The sequence below is a fragment of the Drosophila kikkawai genome, chromosome X, assembly GCF_030179895.1.
Source record: "Drosophila kikkawai strain 14028-0561.14 chromosome X, DkikHiC1v2, whole genome shotgun sequence".
NCBI lineage: Eukaryota > Metazoa > Arthropoda > Insecta > Diptera > Drosophilidae > Drosophila > Drosophila kikkawai.
The window spans coordinates 17,177,323-17,195,237 of record NC_091733.1 but is presented as its reverse complement, the minus strand read 5'-3'; the positions used below and the strand labels follow the sequence as shown (position 1 = coordinate 17,195,237).

Genomic DNA, 17,915 nt, shown 5'->3' with positions numbered 1-17,915 from the left:
AAAATGCGTTTTATTGTTGTCCAATTAAGTTGATCGGAGCTCTGCCTCCCATCTGAACCCATTCGATCCGCTTGGTTTAATTTTGGAAAATTTATGTGCTACTTTGGCTAATCGCCGGCAGCTTTCGGCAGTTTTGTGTCTGTTTTTTGGGCTCTGATTTTTTTTTTTTGAATTGGTTGTGGAATTTATGGACCCCGCTTTCCAGGCTTATTGTTCCGCCATATCAACTCAATTACAATGCGTGTCAATGGCAATCTGATGACAATGGGGGATATATAGATATATACCTATAGATTATTATTATATTATTAAGTGTGATGTGGGACTTTCATATCGAGGTTAGAAAGAAGGCACAATGGTCTCTAGACCATCCACTTTCCTTGGGGGGAGGCAGGGAATCAATACTTGGGTCACTCAGCGACCTAGAAATACTCTTCTTTAAGGCACACCCCAGCCAAGTCTCTTCGCCCAGCCCCAAAGTCGCCATGCTCGAGTGCTCCCTGGTTCCTGGGAAAGTCGAGTGTCAAGTAAAAATAAAATTCATTTTAATTTGTGCAACGACCACAACGAGAAACGAGCGATGATGACAATATGGATGGGCCAGGAGTGGCCTGGGGTGGGGCGGTGGTAGCACATGTTGTGCGCCTGCTGCCAGGATAAGGTTCCTCGATAAGTATTCCGGGGAGCTGCCTCCAGCTACAGCTCCAGATGCCGTCTGCCTTGGGGGATCCCATTGTTGGTGCTGTTGTTATTATTTGCCAAATAAGCGAACGGCCATCCGCGTTGTCTTCCCGCTACTCCTCCTCCTCCTGTCGAGACAGCTCCTTTGTTGTCAGCCTCTCCGGCCTGTGCCCGCTTCCCCTCTTGGCTCGTCGATGATGCAGACATAAGATATGAAAAATATGAGGCAACAGCAATCACAATAGTTGCACCAGTCACAAAAGGCAATCACCAGACCCATCCCCATTCCATTCCCCATCTCTGGAACCCCGAATCCTCGACAGGCGCTCATGCGTGGGCATTGGCGGACAATCCCTGGAACATTCATTTATGAAGGAACAGCAGAGGGCACGCTGTTAGCTATTAGCTAATGCCCCTGGCAAGTGCAGTCATTTTAGGGGAATATTGAAAGAAGGTTTTCTTAGTTTCTTAAAATAATAATCCTATTTATAAAACAGGAATTATATTTTTCTGAAATCTTTGAGTAGTTCTTTTCGCATGACCCCGACTGTACTCACTCGCACAAAGGGCCACGTGTGTGTGTGTGTGTGTGTGTGTGTGTGTGTGTGCGAGTGTGTTTGTGTATAAATCACGCTTAATGCCTTTGCCAGGGCCAGCGGGTGAGAGTGGAAAAGTGGGAGAAGGGGAGAAAGCCGGTCAGAAGGCACAAGTTCAGGGAAAAGCGAAGCCAACGCTGGACAGACTCCCTGGAACACCATAAATTGCAGTCAAGTGCTGCCAATTAGTTGCTAAAATTATTTTATGATATTGTCCAACTAATTAAATGGACATTAGAGGGCGAGCGGGCGGACGGGACTGTGTGGGTTTGCAAAATCGATAAACAACAGCGCCAAAATAAGACCATAAATAAATATAAAAAAGGAATGGTGGGCCACGTCCCAGGATCCTTGCAGCATTTTTCATCAATCAAGGCAGCAGGAGCAGCAGCCACCATAATCAATCATAGCCAGGGGAAGCTGCCCCCGCACCTGTCCGAAAAATAGAGCACATAACAGTTTCCTATCATTATTAATTATTTATGAAACGGGGCGGCCCACACTCACACCCACACCCGCCCTGAAGGCAGGCCGAGAAAAATGGCAGCCAGGGGCTGCTGGGAAGGACTGCCATTAAATGATTAGGTTTCTTCGGCTCCACTGACCGGGGCCGTTATCCTTGATAATGGCAAAATGGCCAAATAGGAGCGGGTTAAGCTCGTTAGGCCATGACGGTAATTTGGCGGGATGGGCAGGGCAATTTGTTGACACTCTATGCCCAGGATCCTGCCAGCTGAAGCGAAGATTATGGATAATATTGGGGATATTTAAACCCGTTTTATATTTACTATACTTTTGCCAAGGAACCCCGCTAATCAATGAAATATCTTTTTCTTTTTTCACAGTGTGCCAGTGCAATGGCCATGCCCGTCGCTGCCGCTTCAACCTGGAGCTGTACAAGCTGTCCGGACGCGTGTCCGGCGGAGTGTGCTACAACTGCCAGCACGACACCACGGGTCGCTACTGCCACTATTGCCGCGAGGGATACTACCGAGATGCCACCAAGCCGCCGAATCACCGCAAAGTCTGCAAGCGTAAGTGCTGGTGTCCTTAGTCCTGCCTAGAGTCCGGCGTTGATTGAATAAAGGGCGACACTAAGTCGTTGTTATACACTTCTTTTAACGGGGGAATATAGAATTTTCTAAGGGGGTTTGTTTGGAATTTGTTTTAGGTATAACTAAAGGATCTATAAGGACACTTTCGTAGGGAATTATTTTAATAATAGAATATCTAATAGAGCCCCCAAATATCTCCTCCATTGAATAACTCCAGTCTAAACAGCTTTCTTTAGAACTAGAGCTCTTTCTAGCCGTGGAAAGGGTATTCCTGTAATCGGTTAGCCTCTCCAAAAGTCCTTCCTCGCCTCTGGTTTATTGATAACAAGTCTGTCATCAATCAGCGGTCTCGTAAGCCGTCTGTCAGACAGACAGCTGGGCGGTTAGATAGATGGACCTAATGAGGACGACACTGACAGCCCTTGTCTCTTCCTGCTCCTTAGGCTGCGACTGCCACCCGGTGGGCTCCACGGGCAAGACGTGCAACCACCTGAGTGGCCAGTGTCCCTGCAAGGAGGGCGTCACCGGACTGACCTGCAACCGCTGTGCCCGGGGCTACCAGCAGACGCGCTCTCACGTGGCGCCGTGCATCAGTAAGTTCTCCAGCTTCTAATCCTGACCAGGAACTAAACCCTATAATCCCCGTGCTTTTCACAGAGGTGCCCACCAATGCCAACATGATTCAGGCCGAGAGTGCCGGCGGCGGCGGAGGAGGCGGCGGCACAGGCGACTACAAGGATGGAGGCGGTTCACAGGCCGAGGAAATGAAAAAGTGTAAGTGTACACTGGGAGAAACCCAGGGGAGTATCTCGATATACTCAACCCTTCTCATCCACAGACTGCGGCAAGTGCAAGGCCAGTCCCAAGAAGCTCAATCTCAACAAGTTCTGCATGGAAGATTACGGTGAGTGGTGCCCTCTTAGGGATAGTCAAGAGGTGGCTCTAATCCTGGCCTTGTTTTAATCATCCCTCTTGCAGCCATCCTGGCCAAGGTGATTGGACACGACCGCGCCTCTCAGGACATCAGCACCGAGAAGTTCTCCATTGAGCGGCAGAACGAGATCTACAAGTACGAGATCAACATCCAGACGATCTTCAAGCGGAACCCAATGTCGGGCACGACGAGCTCCCTGCTGGGACGCGGAAATATGATGCTGCTGGTGCCGCGCAAGAGCATCGAGTGCCAGTGTCCCAAGATCAAGCTGAATAAGTGAGTACCTTTTATAGAAAATATCGATTATATAGAAAATCAAAGGACACAGAAAAAGAACCCACTAAACCCCCGGTAAACCTATGTTCTATCCTTCTTTCACAGATCATATCTCATCCTTGGACGCGACTCGGAGGCGGCGCCCGGCTACCTGGCCATCGGACCCAGCTCCGTGGTCCTGGAGTGGAAGGACGAGTGGTCGCTGCGCATGAAGCGCTTCCAGCGAAGGGCACGCAAATGCAGTTGAATCGAGCCGGAAACGGAATATGTCAGAGCGGATTTCAATTTCACACACTTGGCTAGGTATCGGTTTTTGTATAAATTGTACAGTTTACTCAAGTTTCTGACCTTCTTCGGCATAATGCTATAAATTAATCTCAGTCCCAACCCGAACTCCGACTCGACTCAAGTTGAGCCCCAGCATCTCGTTCGAGCCACACTATATAATCCTATATAATTCCTGCCTAGATAAGCTTCCACCTGCAGTGGCGTTTCTAGTCCATAAAACGCTCTGCACACTCTACACACTCTACACACTCTACACACACATACTGCACACTTCCGACTTCCGACAGACATAAAAATCAGACATAGATCCCCCGAAAAAAGGGGGGTCTCTTTATAAATCGCCAAATGCTAATTACAGTTACCAGCGTGTCCCCAGCAGTTATGGCCATAAAAAGCAGTTATAACAGCGAAAAAGAGCCAAAACATTGAGGGAAAAGCGTCACATGTGTGACAGGGGCGTGGGGCATGTTTCCACAGAGGGGGGGGGGGGGGGCAGAAGGGGTAACAGCACAGGCAGCACATAAGTGCAGTCATAAACCAACAACACGAGCCTTGACCAGATGCCAGCCACTCGAAACACGCACATGCAACCAGTGGCGTGCCGCAAAGGGGGGGAGACCCTAACAATATTATATTTAAAGCTTTAGTTGCTTAGTAATATTATTTCCAAAAATGTCAAGCAAATTGCTCAATTTTAAATGTTCAAAAAATAACAAAAGAAACATAATTAAGCCCTGGAAAACCTTCAATTTAAATATTTAATTAATTAAATCCTAAAGAAAAACTAAAGCAAATTGACGTTTCAGATATCGTTTTCTATGCTAAAATATATTTTTTTGAAAATTAAATCCAAGTCGAAAACTAAAACCTATTAAAGCTGCTCCATTCTATAAATTCAATTCAATTTTTAGCATTTATTTTTGCTTCTAAGAAAAATGTAGAAAAAAAGCTACACACATTGTTGTCCATAGTTTATATTCCCTACAGTTTTTTTTTTTTATATTTTCGTATACGTTTCTCAAGAGTTTATGCAAACAGTTTTGGCTGTAATTATGCACATGTTTATTGACAGTTCGCCGGTTGATTTTTCACGCGCTTTTGCATAACAATTTGTTTGATGAATGCATCAATAAATGAAAGGAAAAAAGAAACAAGGCGACGAACACGCATTTAAAATGCATTTATCTGGATTTAATTTTCGATTTGAATTATGCATGCAAATTGCAAACGCAACCTGTCTCCGGACTCACTCGGTCTCAGTCTCCGCCGCGAAGGCGTCAAGAGCGAGGAGCGAGGTGTTATTTGTTATTTGTAACTCGTTTTTCGAGCCCAGTGTAGGCCACGCAGACTTGAGGCCCGTTACGGGGGAGCCTCTGGGTACAGTGGGGTCAGCTAATAAATAAAATCAAGTAAAAAGTAAGCTAGCTACAGAATATTTTATAAAATATGTCATATTCCACTTCAATTAATCCTTTACCGATTTAAATAGTTATTTTTTTTAGCTTTCAGTTTCAAGCTTAACTTGGAATGTTCCCCTTAGCCTGTGCCCACTGTACCGATCGATATGCATCACGTTTAGCAACAACAAAGCAAGAGACAAGCTGAAATACGTTACTCAAATTAAACAGCAGAAACAAACAGAAGATTGAGCTGGAGAATTACACTGCGAGAAATTGTGACGAAACTATATTTCAATTTACCAAGATTGAGCGAGAAATTCTATTCAACCCTCTGTTTTTTTCATATATCAAGTCTAGAGAGAATTAAAATTAAAATTAAATATATAAATTCTAGAGTCAATAGCCCCATAATTTGTGTAAAAGCTAACTTCGTGGGCCGAGCCCCCACACACACGCTCAGCCACCCCACACGCCACTCTCCCCTTGCCACTCGCCACTCGTTACTCTTCACTTCTCCACGCTTCCACTTTTCCAGTGCAGTTACACACATTTTTTCTTTTTTTTTTTTGTTCAATGTTGCTGCGGATTAAACATGTTTCGGACTCAAAATGTAACATGATATATGACAGCCAAGTGTCGAACTTGATAAATGTTTTAATGAATTTATTTTCGTGTTTATGTTCTGTGCCTGCCAGCCATCGAATCCGTCGAGTATCGAGATCTTTAGCCGACTTTAGCCACGACACCTACAGCCGCAGCTCCGTCTGTCTCTCTGTCCGATTCTGATGTCCAATGTCGCTGCAACCATTCCCAGTGCCATTCCCATTCCGATTCCCACTCCCAAGCTATTCAGGTCTGACCGTGACCATGATGTATGATAAATCAAAATGGGGCCAGCATGTGCAGGGAGCGGCGAGCATGGAGAGTCGGACAGTTAACATGCTGCGGCATTTAAGCCGAGAGCCGTGTTTGCATTCACTCTTCTACACCCACTCCCGCCCCAGGGACGCATAATTAGCCCGGACTCTGGCATCTGGCCCGGTGATCGGGATAGGGATCCAGGTAACTGGCCAACGTGGCGTATGAGTCACGAGCATACACGTGTGACCACCGCAAACATGGCTAAGAGAAGGGGGTAAGGGGGCGGGTGCGCATGTCCTGCAGCCAGATAAATGCAGAATTGTCAACTGTTAACTGGATACATTTATGCACATTTTTTATGAATGCTGCCAAGCACAGGCACAGGGTATATGAGCAGTTGAAAGGGCTTTGTCAGCATTTCAGAAATCAGCAATTAAAACTGATATTTACTAGAACTAATTAACTGGAATTTTTAAGAAGGTTAAGAAATACTTTTCAGAAACTCAGATCAGACTGTTATTTCTTTTTTTAAATAAATAAATTTATTAAAATTAAACACTTTAAGATTTCTCCCCTTTCTTTAAAAATAAATACCTTCAACAACTTAAACTCAAACTTAGGACTTAACATTTAAATTAAATTAATAGTTTTCCTCTACCTCTATATACCCAATGTATTAAAACTCCGACTGAAGGGAACACAAATATAATAATTTGAATTGTAATTGATGCCTGGCAGAGCAGGATCTGGATCTGGACACACACACAGAGCCCATTAGGTAGGGCTGGGAGTACAACCCCTTTTACCTGAAGCGTGCCAAAAAATAACGTTAAATAAATGCTGAAAATAATATTCAACCCCGCTGTAAAAAAAAATAAAAAACATAAAACAAAAAGGCGGAAAGAGACAAAGAAATGAAATGAGAAATTCAATTGTGGCCTCGGCGACTGCGGCCGGCTGCCTTCATGCATATTTAAATGAGATTTTGCGTTAACTGAATTTTGTCAACGGTATTCTACGGCCGGGGAGTTGGCATATGTGGGCGTGTGGCCATGAAAACCCCTATTAATTTATATATATACATATAGATGTATATATATATTTAAATAAATTGGGTTCCCATTCGCATTTTTCCTGTATTTTTTCACTTTTTGCAATTTTTGCCGTTCATTTAACGCATGGTAATGGCTCTAGGAGGGGCGTGGCAGGAGGGCGTGTTGTCGCATATGTATTTTAAATAGGATGCAGACTCCATTAGCATATAAATTGATGCGGCAGCTCTGGTTGAGTGGATAAGCAATGGCAGAGAAAAAAGTGCCAAGGATCCTTATAACATGGCTACTGCTCGTAACTGTTAACTAGCATTTGGTTGAAGAACTAACACCCACCAAAAGTATCGGAACAAAACAACAGCAACAGCAACAAGAACAAGACAGGAACAGGAACTAGCCCCAAGCTGACAAATTGACTTCCGTTTCCGCTAAAATATAACGAAAGAACGAACAAGTACTTAAGCATACTTAACGAGAAAGAGAGACGCAAACATAACCAAATTAGTCATTAGTTGATATGTCAAGCCGTTTATTTATTTACACCAACATACCCCACTCCCCCCCCCCCCTCAAGGACACCTTCTTCCCTACTCCCTAATCTTAACTTAAAATTAACACACTCGAGCGGAGAAATATATTTATAGCAACATGTATTTATATGTTACGGGGCGCAGAGCGAATCCAAAATTGTATCCTTCTCGTCCCTGGCCCCTCGGTCCGTACCTAAATCGGGGCGGACTGAACTAATCACATATCCTTCAGCCACACACACAGCTACACACACACACACACACACACACATATTATAATAAAATGTTTTTTTTTTGTGTCAGACTAATACGAATATCAAGTGCGTGTGTGTCCAGACGGAAGAATTATTCATACGATAAGCTAAAAAATATAAAAAAAGGGAATATATAAACGTATAATACACATAAATATAATCAAAAAGCCACACGAAACAGCATTTTTTTCTTAGATTTTTTGTAAATACTCAAAAAATACTCGAGGGCCGATTATGCGGAATTATTCACATTGATTTTTGCTAATTATTACGTTGAGCCACACTCTCACACACACACACGCCCACGAGAAGCAGGAGCTGAGGAGGAATTCACATTGTCTGATATTAAAGTATTGTAGTTGGTACTTATATAATATATATATATATATAAAAGATAAATATTAAACTATGATTAATCATAACAACACATATGATATGCAATTTTTGTGGCGAGAGATGAAACTATATCAAAGACAAGCAGATGGCGGGGCAGCCCAGTTATATATATAAAAATAAAAACAAAATATATATATATATATCATTTATGTGTACTTGAGAAAGTAAAAAACCGAAAAAGCAAAGCAAAAAGAGCATGAAAGTTTAATCGAATTAAGTGGACAAATTGCTAATAATAATAATAAAACTAATAACGAGATCAAAGTGATGTTTTTTATATATTCTATTGTGGCAGTGGAATGGTTACCAGGTGAGTTGTTGTTATTTACTTTTAAGATAATGAATTTTCCAGGTGTAATAATAAATAAGGATGCATCTTTTGAGCTACAGACATGGGCAACAAAGCCCCAAAAGTATGCCAGATTCTTGTACTTTCGTCTGTTGCACATGAATTCAGCTGCATATTTTTTTAAAAGCATACTTTCACACTGTCCCCAATATCGAATCGGTGTATTATTTTAAATATTTAACTTGATAGTTAAAAATTAGCAAAAAACGTGAAAGCTCTCAACGTAGTAGGCAGATATATTAACCTTATAAAAACTAACTTTAAGGCATTTTTAACTTACTTTTCATCAAATTCAATTGCGGTCTCAGCTTTTTTTCTGGTGCTTTACCCTAATTGTTCTTGTAATAATTACGATCCAATACATTTAAATATAGAATTTACATATATATAACAGATAATTTGAAATGAAATTACCTTAAATACCTACTCTCTACAAAACCATTGAGCTGACGCAGAGAATTACCTCACCCCTTATTCGGGGCCCTTGGGCTCATCACCATCAGGGAGGTGATAAAGGCGTCTCGTCGGGAGCTCCTGCTCCGCCCGGAGCATCATCAGCACTTCTTATTGATTTTGCATAAGCAGTTTATTGTGCTGGGAACAGCCTGAGACTGGGACTGGGATCCTGTCGCCTGTCGTCCTGCCACCCAATTTGCCTTGGCAAGGACCCAGTCAGCCCTGGACCTGGCTCGCAATCTCGGCCTGTAGTCGTCCTTGGCCGGGGCAAAATTAATTTAAAGCGCAATTTAAGTAGAATTTGCGCCCAGGGCCGTTTCTTAGTTTTATTTGAGCTTTGCTCTCTCGCCGGGAGCAGCAGCAGGGGCAGGAGCAGGACTCTGGATGCTGGATGCTGGATGCAGGACTGAAACTAATACGCATATTTATCAAATTTCAAGGCCCCGGGGTGGCTGCTGCTGCCGCTGCTGTTGCATCCCAAGTCGTGCCCAAAATGTAGAAAAAAAAGTGCCTGCAGCGCTTCCAGTTTCGGCAGCAAGGACTTTGCCAGCGAGGTGGTGGTGAGCCTTCTGCAGGATGTGCGGCGGGCGTCGGTCGACGGTCGACCGCAATGCAAAGCGACGGACCAAGTTTTTGAGTCTGGCAAACTTGACAAAGAAATAAAATGCGCCGCGTAGTAAGTGCTGAAGCGTTTCTGTGAGGAGTGCTCGACTAGGGGATACCTCAAAGGCGGCTAGAAGGAAAGTCCTACATTATAACCTTAAAATCCTCAAAATTACCCACTGCAAAATCCAAAGAAACTCTGCAAATCCTTTGTTGAATGGCATCAAGAAAGGATTCTCCCACTAAAAGCCCCCGGAGACGGTTTAATTCTGCATGCTCATGGCATTGGGTAACACGGAATGCTGAAAGGGAGCAAAAAATAATCCGAATATGCGAAATCAATACTCTCCCTGCTAAAAGGTATCACTTCCATATAACGTACACAAAAAAAAGAAGGGAAATAAACGCTGAAACTTGGCCAGGGGGTGGTGGGTGTACCGAGTTAGTTGGACGCGAACGAGTTCTGTGGTGGCGATGGCTCATAGGCTGCGCCGGTCTGGTTGCCCTGGCAATGCCAGGACAAAGGGGGGCGGAGAGATGAGCGTCTGTCAGCGGCAGACAGGAACCGGGGGCACATCCCCCTCACACCCCCCTGGAAAGCCACCCCAAATCGCCAACGCCAACGCCAACCCCCTTGGAAGCTGCACGCTTCATAGGCGCAACGAATGAATTTTAATTTGATTAAAGTGAAAAATTGAAAAATGCTTCCTTGGCAAAGCTTTCCGCTTTCGCTTTCACTTCATATTTATTTCTTTTTTTCAGGACTTTATTAAACTGGCTGGCGGGGGGGCAAGGATATGCGGGGATTAGTTGGCCAATCAGCGGAGACGACGGAGCCAGGCAGCCAGGCAGCCGGGATTTTGTGGCCTGCTGCACAAAACCTCATCGTCAGTTGGCGGCGTTGCGTTGCCATGGCCAGAAATGCCAAATGCCAAATGCCGATTGACGACATCGTTGCTGTCCCCTGCGGGAAAGTACTCACCCAACTCCCCCTTTGAGCAGCTGAGAGTGAGGGCTTAGGCCGTATTAAACCTTTTTCCCCAATAATGTTGTTTTTGTTACGCCTCCAGGCGGTTGGGGGAGAGAGCCCGGTCCAGGGATGGGGGCCAGAGCGCAGCCAGAGATGCTTAGCCCGGCTAAGAAGCATTCTTCTCCTGGTCGGTCGTCTGCTGGAATTACGCCGCTTGGATTTCAAGTGCTGCCACTTGTTGTTGCAGCCCCGAATGCCACACAAATGTGGCCAGGGACAGGTCTGCCTTTGGATTTCCATTTCGATTTAAAAATGAGCTCCCTCCCCCCGTCATACTGAGTCCGCTCCTGGCGTCAAGACAAGCCCCACTGCGGATCTATAGTTGCAGGCAGCCGGAGGTCAGGGGAAGCCAAGGGAACCCAGGAGAAGCCAAGGGAAGCCAGGAGACGCCAGTCAAGTATAACAGAATTTTGCACTGAACCCTAAACGCGACGAGGTCCTGGAGTAGTGCTGCGGGATGAGGAATCCAGGAAGTGAAACTGCGGTGCTGGAATCCCACCAATGGCATCCACATGGGGCGCATTGTGAAGTGCAAAAAAGGCGCATTTTACAAGATTTTTATTACATATAAATGTGAAAAGTATTAAAAAAGTAAACTTTTTATAGACTTTTCATTTTCTCTTTGCCGTTTTTTGGGGCGGGGTGAAAAGAAGTTGTTCGCTTTTCGTCTGGGCGTCATGATGCGTGTTAAGGGAATACACACACACCCCAAACACACACACACACACACACACACACAACCAGAACATCTTGCCATGGAAATGCTTTCACTGGGCTACAAGAAGCCCAAGGATGAGTGCGCTACGCTTAGCCAGGATGTTACTTGGGGTCTAGCAAGTGTTTGGAAACTAAAAGGGAGTTGTTTATTGAAGTAATTATTATTATAATTATTAAATTTAATTAAGGGATCATTTATTAATTCCTTAGCTTATTTAAGACAACAAACCTCACCTCAAAGTATGCTGATCTCCAGCTAAGTTTGATTTATACTTTTTGGCATACTTTTGGGCAGATATTCTTGTACATATTCCAGCTATATTCTTGCTATATATTACTTGATATATACTTGATATATTCTTTACAAAGCTAGTGTCCTTCGAAGCCGGCTCAGCCGAAAGAAAACCCGCAATTCTCCGCCGGCATCTCACACTCCTTTGGGGCATCCAACGCTCCGCCCCTTCAGCTTCACTCGCTGTTCCTGTTATTGTTGCCAGTGCTGGGATTCGGTTTGTAAGAGGAAGGAGACGGATCCAGAAGGGAAAGGGAAATGGCAATGGAAATAGCAAAGGGAAAGGGTCTGGACCCAGAGACGGGACCGTTGCTGTCGCTGTAACTGTTGTTCCGGGCGGGAGTTACTGGGCCCTTTTTGTTACCACAGACTTTTCATATTTTTCTTAACAATTTCGCCACCGCCTCTCCCTCGCACACTTTTTAAATTTTATTTTATTACTATAACAAGACATAAGTAGGCATAATGGGGCCCTATAAAATATTCAAAAGGAAATTGGCATAGAAAGTTTTCAAGCCGAGGGCAGAGTTTGTACGGTTACGGTTGCGTTTACGAGTCCTTGCTACTTGTTCCTGGGTACTTCTTATTTTTTTGCCACATTCAAGCGCGCAAGGCACTCCGAACCCGGACATGGACCCGGACCAGGAGTCTTGCTGTCACCTCGAGGAGCAGGCAGAGCGCGTGTTAAGCGATTAACAGTGAGGTTAATGCACTCCAAACTTGAAAACTGAAAGGCAGATGCACTGGAAACTTTGCCCTAGGAAGATCAAGGTACTAAAAGGTGTAAATGTATGGACATGGCTAGATTGACTCGGCTGTTGATGCTGATATACATATATATACTTTATAGGGTCGGAAATGTCTCCTTCACTGACTTCTGACTGAAATTATAATACCCTGTAAGGGTATAAAAATAAGCTTAAGCATTTATTAAGTGTAACATACAAACTAAAGAGATATTTAGGTATTCTTAGTGGTATAAAAACTCTTACAAAACTCAAGTAAATATGTCTTAAAATTTATAAAGGCTTGCTTAAAGGTTTTCTGATTGCAATTTTCCATGATTTTCAATTTTAAAGTTTTTTTTTTTAGCAAGAAACCCCTCTTTTCCTAGCCTTTACCTTAGCCTGAAGAAAACTCTAAAGAACATTTTTATTTGGGCCTTGAGTGGCACCAGCCAGGACTTCCGTGCCTGGGCCAATTTGTATATAGTATATGGCATCCTCCCAGTCCCCGCCCCCTGCCCTCACCCGCTGTCAATCATTTTCACAAGCGATTTGTCAGGCAATGCCGCGATGCAAATAAGCCGCGACAGACCCCAAACTTGGTGACTTTTTTTTTTCGGCGGGATCATCATGATTTTTTACAACTTTTCATTTTTGCGCTCGAGCTGCCTTAACTGCCGCCAGGAAGAAGGGAGCTGGAGGTGGAGCTGAAGCTTGGGAGAAGCAAGGAGCAGCATATGTGGCGGCTCAAATTCGGAAATCCTGCCGGGTTCAGGCCACTATTCAAATGAGCAGCTCTCGTCAAATGGCTTGGAAAATATGCTTTCTGGGAGGCGGAGGCGGAGGCTCGGCTTTCACTGGCTCCCTCCGCCCTTCTTGAGCACCCTGAGGCGCGAGTAGATTATGTCCCAGTCGAGATAGGCGCCCACAATGTACCGCGAGTTGCGTTCGGTGTCGTCGTAGCCGGTGCGGCCATGGAGCAGCCGGATGTTGTTGAAGGTCAGCACGTCCCCGGGCTGGGTCTTGAAGGCGTGGGCATCGGCGCGGGCCAGGCGGACGAAGCGGGCATAGGACTCGTACCAGGGCTGGACCTCGGCCAGCGGCACATTGAAATGGCTGTCCCGCTGAGGGACGCTGTGGTTCACCCGCGTGTAGCGTCCTTGGGCATCCAAACTACAAAAGATCGGAAATTAATACAGCTTGACAGGGGGAGGACTTCCACCCAGACTCACCATATCACCGGCGCCCGCCAAATGTTGTGGAACTCGCGTCCATCCTCGCTGCCAATGTCATTCCAGTCCACCAGGACCCGACTGAGGCGCTCAAAGTCTTCGGGATAATCGCGCCGCAGAATGTCCGCAATGTGGAAGGCATCCACCAGCAGGTTGCTGCCACCGACCGACTCCGTCTGGACCACGCAGTGCAGGATGTTGACGCTGGGCTTGTACTCGTAGTAGGGCAGGTCCGTGTGCAGGGGCAGCGGCAGGGAGAGATAGGCAAAGTTCTGGGCACCGGGCTTGGCCTGGACCACAAACTCCTCGCCGTAGGTGGTGCGTCGGATGAAGCCCACCCGCTCGGCCAGGCGCCTAACCACGCCCTCGTCCAGGGGTGCGCCGCGGAGCAGAGCCACGCCGTGCACGGCCAGCGACTGCAGCCACTCCAGCAGCACGGCGTCCTGCTGCATCACCTCCTCGTAGCTGAAGTGGCGGGCTATCGTAGGGAACTCCGCTCCGGACCAGTGCTTGGTGAGCGGCCGGTAAAAGTCCGCCAGGTAGCTCTGCTGACGCTTCTCCTCGAAGCTGCGTTCCCGCAGCCACTGCAGGGAGAAGCGGCTCTCGTGGGAGTCGCTCCACTGCACCACCAGCTCCTTGTCCGGCTTTTGGTCCTCGGTGCGCAGGCTCACCGGCTTGACACCGGTGTCGAAGTTGTCCCAGTCCAGCTTGCGTGAGCGGGAGCTGCCGTGGAAGCACTCCGGGCACAGGCAGTTGTCCCTCAGCCACACGCCCGGAAAGGTCAAGGGCTGCGAGTCCTGCTCCGGCCGCACCTCGATGTTGGTGTTGTCCACTATCCTGGCGCTGATCCGGCGGTGTAGCGAGGAGGAGGCGGACCGTGTGGCCAGGGCGCGACCCAGTCTCTGCGCCCACATGGTGACGTTGTTGCGGCGGCCTCGAGCGTCTGCAGCGGAATGAGCCGGCGGAGAAAGCGTAAGGGAAACTGAAACCGAAAACGAGAACGAAAACGATTTCCCCCAGATCAGCATTTGGATCGGGTCTGTGGACTTTGGATGCCAGCTCACCGCGACGACCAGGGCAGGGGCGTAGCTGGGGGTATTTGTGTGGCCTCAAGGGGGTTTTTTATAATTTTAGGAAAACGTTTGTCAGGCATTAAAGCGGTTCTTTAGGGGGTCTGTAAGCACTTAAGCCCGCTGTCAACCCCCTTACAAAAATCATGTCTCCGTCTCTGCTTATCACCAGATGGCGTTATCAAGAAACGAAATTGTTGATATGTGATCTCTGCCAAGTGAGCTCTTTGGCGAAGGCGACACGCTTGGGAAGCAGAAAAATAAGATTAGAATTCCAAGTCTCAGTCTCAGAGGGGTATTTGTTATCAGCTTTGCTGTGTGTTGTTTATACCCCAACAGAAGGTGACTGGGAAGAGTTTTTAATTACATTTTAAAGTCAATGAAACCGGTTTTAGAAGGGATTAAAAACTGGAACACTTTATCGACCTTCTTGTAAACAAATTCCGCTAATTCCAAGTTGCAAGTCAATCAGTTTGGTCACAAAGGCCACATTTGCTTGACGTCACTGCTGATAAGTCGGTTTGCTGCTTCTCCCCCCACCTCCCATTCAGGCAGGCAAGCGGTCAATCAATCAATCAATCAATCAATCAATTGAATCATCTTTGTATGCCTGCGGGCCTAAAGCCTTTAAAAGGGCCTCCACCGGATTCTCGTGAAAGCAATAAAAATTGCAGCGCCTTCAGCGGCCAAGGCTGACCTGTTGCACAATTGAATGGAGAGCACAGGCTGTGTGGCAGTTGCAACTGGCCGGGCAAGGGGTGGGAGGTATAAATACACTGTACGAAATGGGGTGAAACTTTGAAAGTACTTTCAATAAGTACTTTTAAAGGATTAAGAGGGGTTTTATAGCCTTGGAAAAGCTGCTCCAAAAAAACATTTTTGCAAGGGGACACGTTTAAGTGTTTTTAAAACTCTCTTTGTTTATTTTTTTTGATTTTTAAATGCATTTAAAATACATAATATATAAAATCATAAGCCTTTAAGTGTACTCCCTGGCCAGGAGGTTCGTCCCGGCTCGGGACAGGGCCGGCGGATGCCCAAATGTCTGCTGGCTGCCCTGACCATTTACAGCGCGGACAATAAATTCTTCATGCGCGGCTGCCTGGGTGCCTCCTGCCTCCTGCCTGCACCCTGCCTCTGCCACTGCCGGAGGCTTTTGGAAATGTTGCAGAAATTCCCAAGCCGGCGGCCATAAAAATGCGGCTCACATGTGACAACGATTTGTACTTTAGCTCCTTTTATGGCCCCGCCTGTGGCCCGGCCTGGCTCCTCCTGCCCGAGGCTGTTGCATTTTTAAAAGCAACTCGGGCTCACTCTCGGGCCTGGCAAATCTCAAAATCGCATCAGATTATACGAGTTATGCGACGCAGCGATGGAGCTCCCGTTTTGGTCATCTGCCGTTGTGGCTGTTGTTCCGCTTTGTAGGTCATCGCCTCCTCCTCGTGAGCCCCTTCCACCCTCGCCTCAATTGGGTCAATTAACACTGACGACCCTTGAGGCTGCTGCTATCGCCGGATGCGGATAGGTCCTTCCAGTCCAGGAGCCCCCTCCCCCTCCCTTAGATATGCTGAGCGATTCGATGATTATCGTGTCACCACCACTCGGGGCGAGTCCTTGTTCTTGTCCGGAATGTTAACAGTTTTCGTTTCATGTAATTAAGTGCTGCTGATCCACTAGGTTTTATCTCCATCTTCAAGACGCGCCACCGGACGCAGTGAAAGCTCTCTCTTCCAACGCTCAAAAGCGAAACAATGGAGGGCAGGACAGTGGGCCAGTTGGGATGGGTTAGGTTAGGGTCCTAGGGTTTGGGTTTGGCTTGGGGTTGGGATTGGGTTGGATCTGGGCGGACAGTGTTTGCAAACTGTCTGGGCGAGACAACGCCGTACGTGCCGATGATGTCCGACGGTCACAGATCCGGCAAAGGGTATATTGTGAGAGCTGCCATAAAGGATAAGGAAGAAAGGGGTTCCGGCTGTATATAAAGAGGAGTTTTTGTTGTAATATAAATATATAATTAAATCTTTACCTGAAGCTATAGAAACCTAGAGAAAAGAAGCTAGTTTTCTAGGACTCTAAAGACTTACATTAGGTATCTCTTAGTCGTTTCTCCTGCCGCCTCTGATTGCACTTCAGCCAGGCAAGGACCAAGGAACAGGGCTCGAAGCGTACCGAAAAATGTGTTAAGAGTCTAAACACGAACGTGCTGCTCAAAGGCCACTCGTTAACAGGCGCCGGGAGGAAGTCCCCTCGTCGCGTCTCAGTTGACTCAGCACAACGTCCTCGAGTATCGGTATGGACAGCAGCTATTGGTAAATATTTTCACTGCGAGATGCACCCACTATCCCCGGGGAGAGGCGGCGCAACTAGCTCCATACACGGCTTCATATATCTTCCTTACCTTTTATTATTATCTCTTTTCTTTTTTTTTTTTTTGGAGCTTCCACTTTTCCGACGGGATAGCAAAAAGGCTCTCTCCTTTTGCAGGTGGCATCTGCAGCAGCGTCTGCAGCCATTTCATTTGGCTGCTTATTTTATTGCCTTCGAGCCCCAGCAGACAGAGACGGTTGGCAAACAAACAAACAAACAACCAAACTGGCAAACACCCGACTGGTTTAGGCCAGAGATCCCGGCCAAGACATGGCTCTATGGAGTCGTCCTCTTTTCTTTATTTCATTTCTTTGCTTTTTTTTTGGGGAGTCTTCATTACGAATGCGGCAGGAAAAACGAAATGCAATTCATTGCACAAGACATTTGGACTGGCAAAGGGGGGAGAGGCCAGGGAGATCCTTGAAGCTAAGGCAAAGCACTCCTGGAAGCTACAGCTGCGGCAGGAATCGAAATCCTTGGGCTAACAGAGTTTCCATTGTTTTACCCAAACTAAACTAGGGATTATTTTAGGGAAAAGGATTATGTTCCATGTAAAGGATAGATGTTTAAACAAATACAGAGTAATCTATGGCTAAAAGGACATCTTTCCCTTTCAAGACTTATTGGACATTCTCCATCTCCCCCCTGTTGCTTTAACTATTTTCTGATTATTTTCTGCTCAAGTTGCTGCGATTCAGATTCACTGCAGTTAGTTGGCTGATGAACTCGGCCACTTTAAGCCGGGTTTTCC

The 17,915-nt window shown here is 46.2% G+C and overlaps 2 protein-coding genes across 2 annotated transcripts in view; one reads left to right on the top strand and one right to left on the bottom strand.

The window, feature by feature from the left end:
- Window positions 1-4,289, top strand: part of NetB (Netrin-B) — a 49,742-nt gene extending 45,453 nt beyond the window's left edge. Inside the window, exons 3-8 of the mRNA XM_017162619.3 lie at window positions 2,123-2,311; window positions 2,776-2,925; window positions 2,990-3,106; window positions 3,171-3,236; window positions 3,311-3,542; window positions 3,648-4,289. Of these exons, the coding sequence (XP_017018108.1) occupies window positions 2,123-2,311; window positions 2,776-2,925; window positions 2,990-3,106; window positions 3,171-3,236; window positions 3,311-3,542; window positions 3,648-3,789 (896 nt within the window). The 3' untranslated portion in view covers window positions 3,790-4,289. The remainder of the gene's footprint in view (window positions 1-2,122; window positions 2,312-2,775; window positions 2,926-2,989; window positions 3,107-3,170; window positions 3,237-3,310; window positions 3,543-3,647) is intronic.
- Window positions 4,290-12,684: 8,395 nt separating this feature from the next.
- LOC108071853 (gamma-butyrobetaine dioxygenase) lies at window positions 12,685-14,707 on the bottom strand. Its single transcript, XM_017162771.3, has 2 exons — window positions 13,728-14,707; window positions 12,685-13,668 (listed from the first exon to the last, which is right to left on the bottom strand). Exons 1-2 carry the CDS (start codon window positions 14,639-14,641, stop codon window positions 13,350-13,352), a joined length of 1,233 nt encoding a protein of 410 aa, XP_017018260.1. The 5' UTR covers window positions 14,642-14,707; the 3' UTR covers window positions 12,685-13,349.
- Window positions 14,708-17,915: the final 3,208 nt, after the last annotated feature.

What these genes read in the sequence shown, in the direction of transcription:
- LOC108071853 (XM_017162771.3), bottom strand. Translation starts at nt 14,641, where the DNA reads ATGTGGGCGCAGAGACTGGGTCGCGCCCTGGCCACACGGTCCGCCTCC. An exon ending in TGGCGGGCGCCGGTGATATG is followed by an intron (nt 13,669 to 13,727) that starts GTGAGTCTGGGT and finishes GATCTTTTGTAG; the next exon opens with TTTGGATGCCCAAGGACGCT.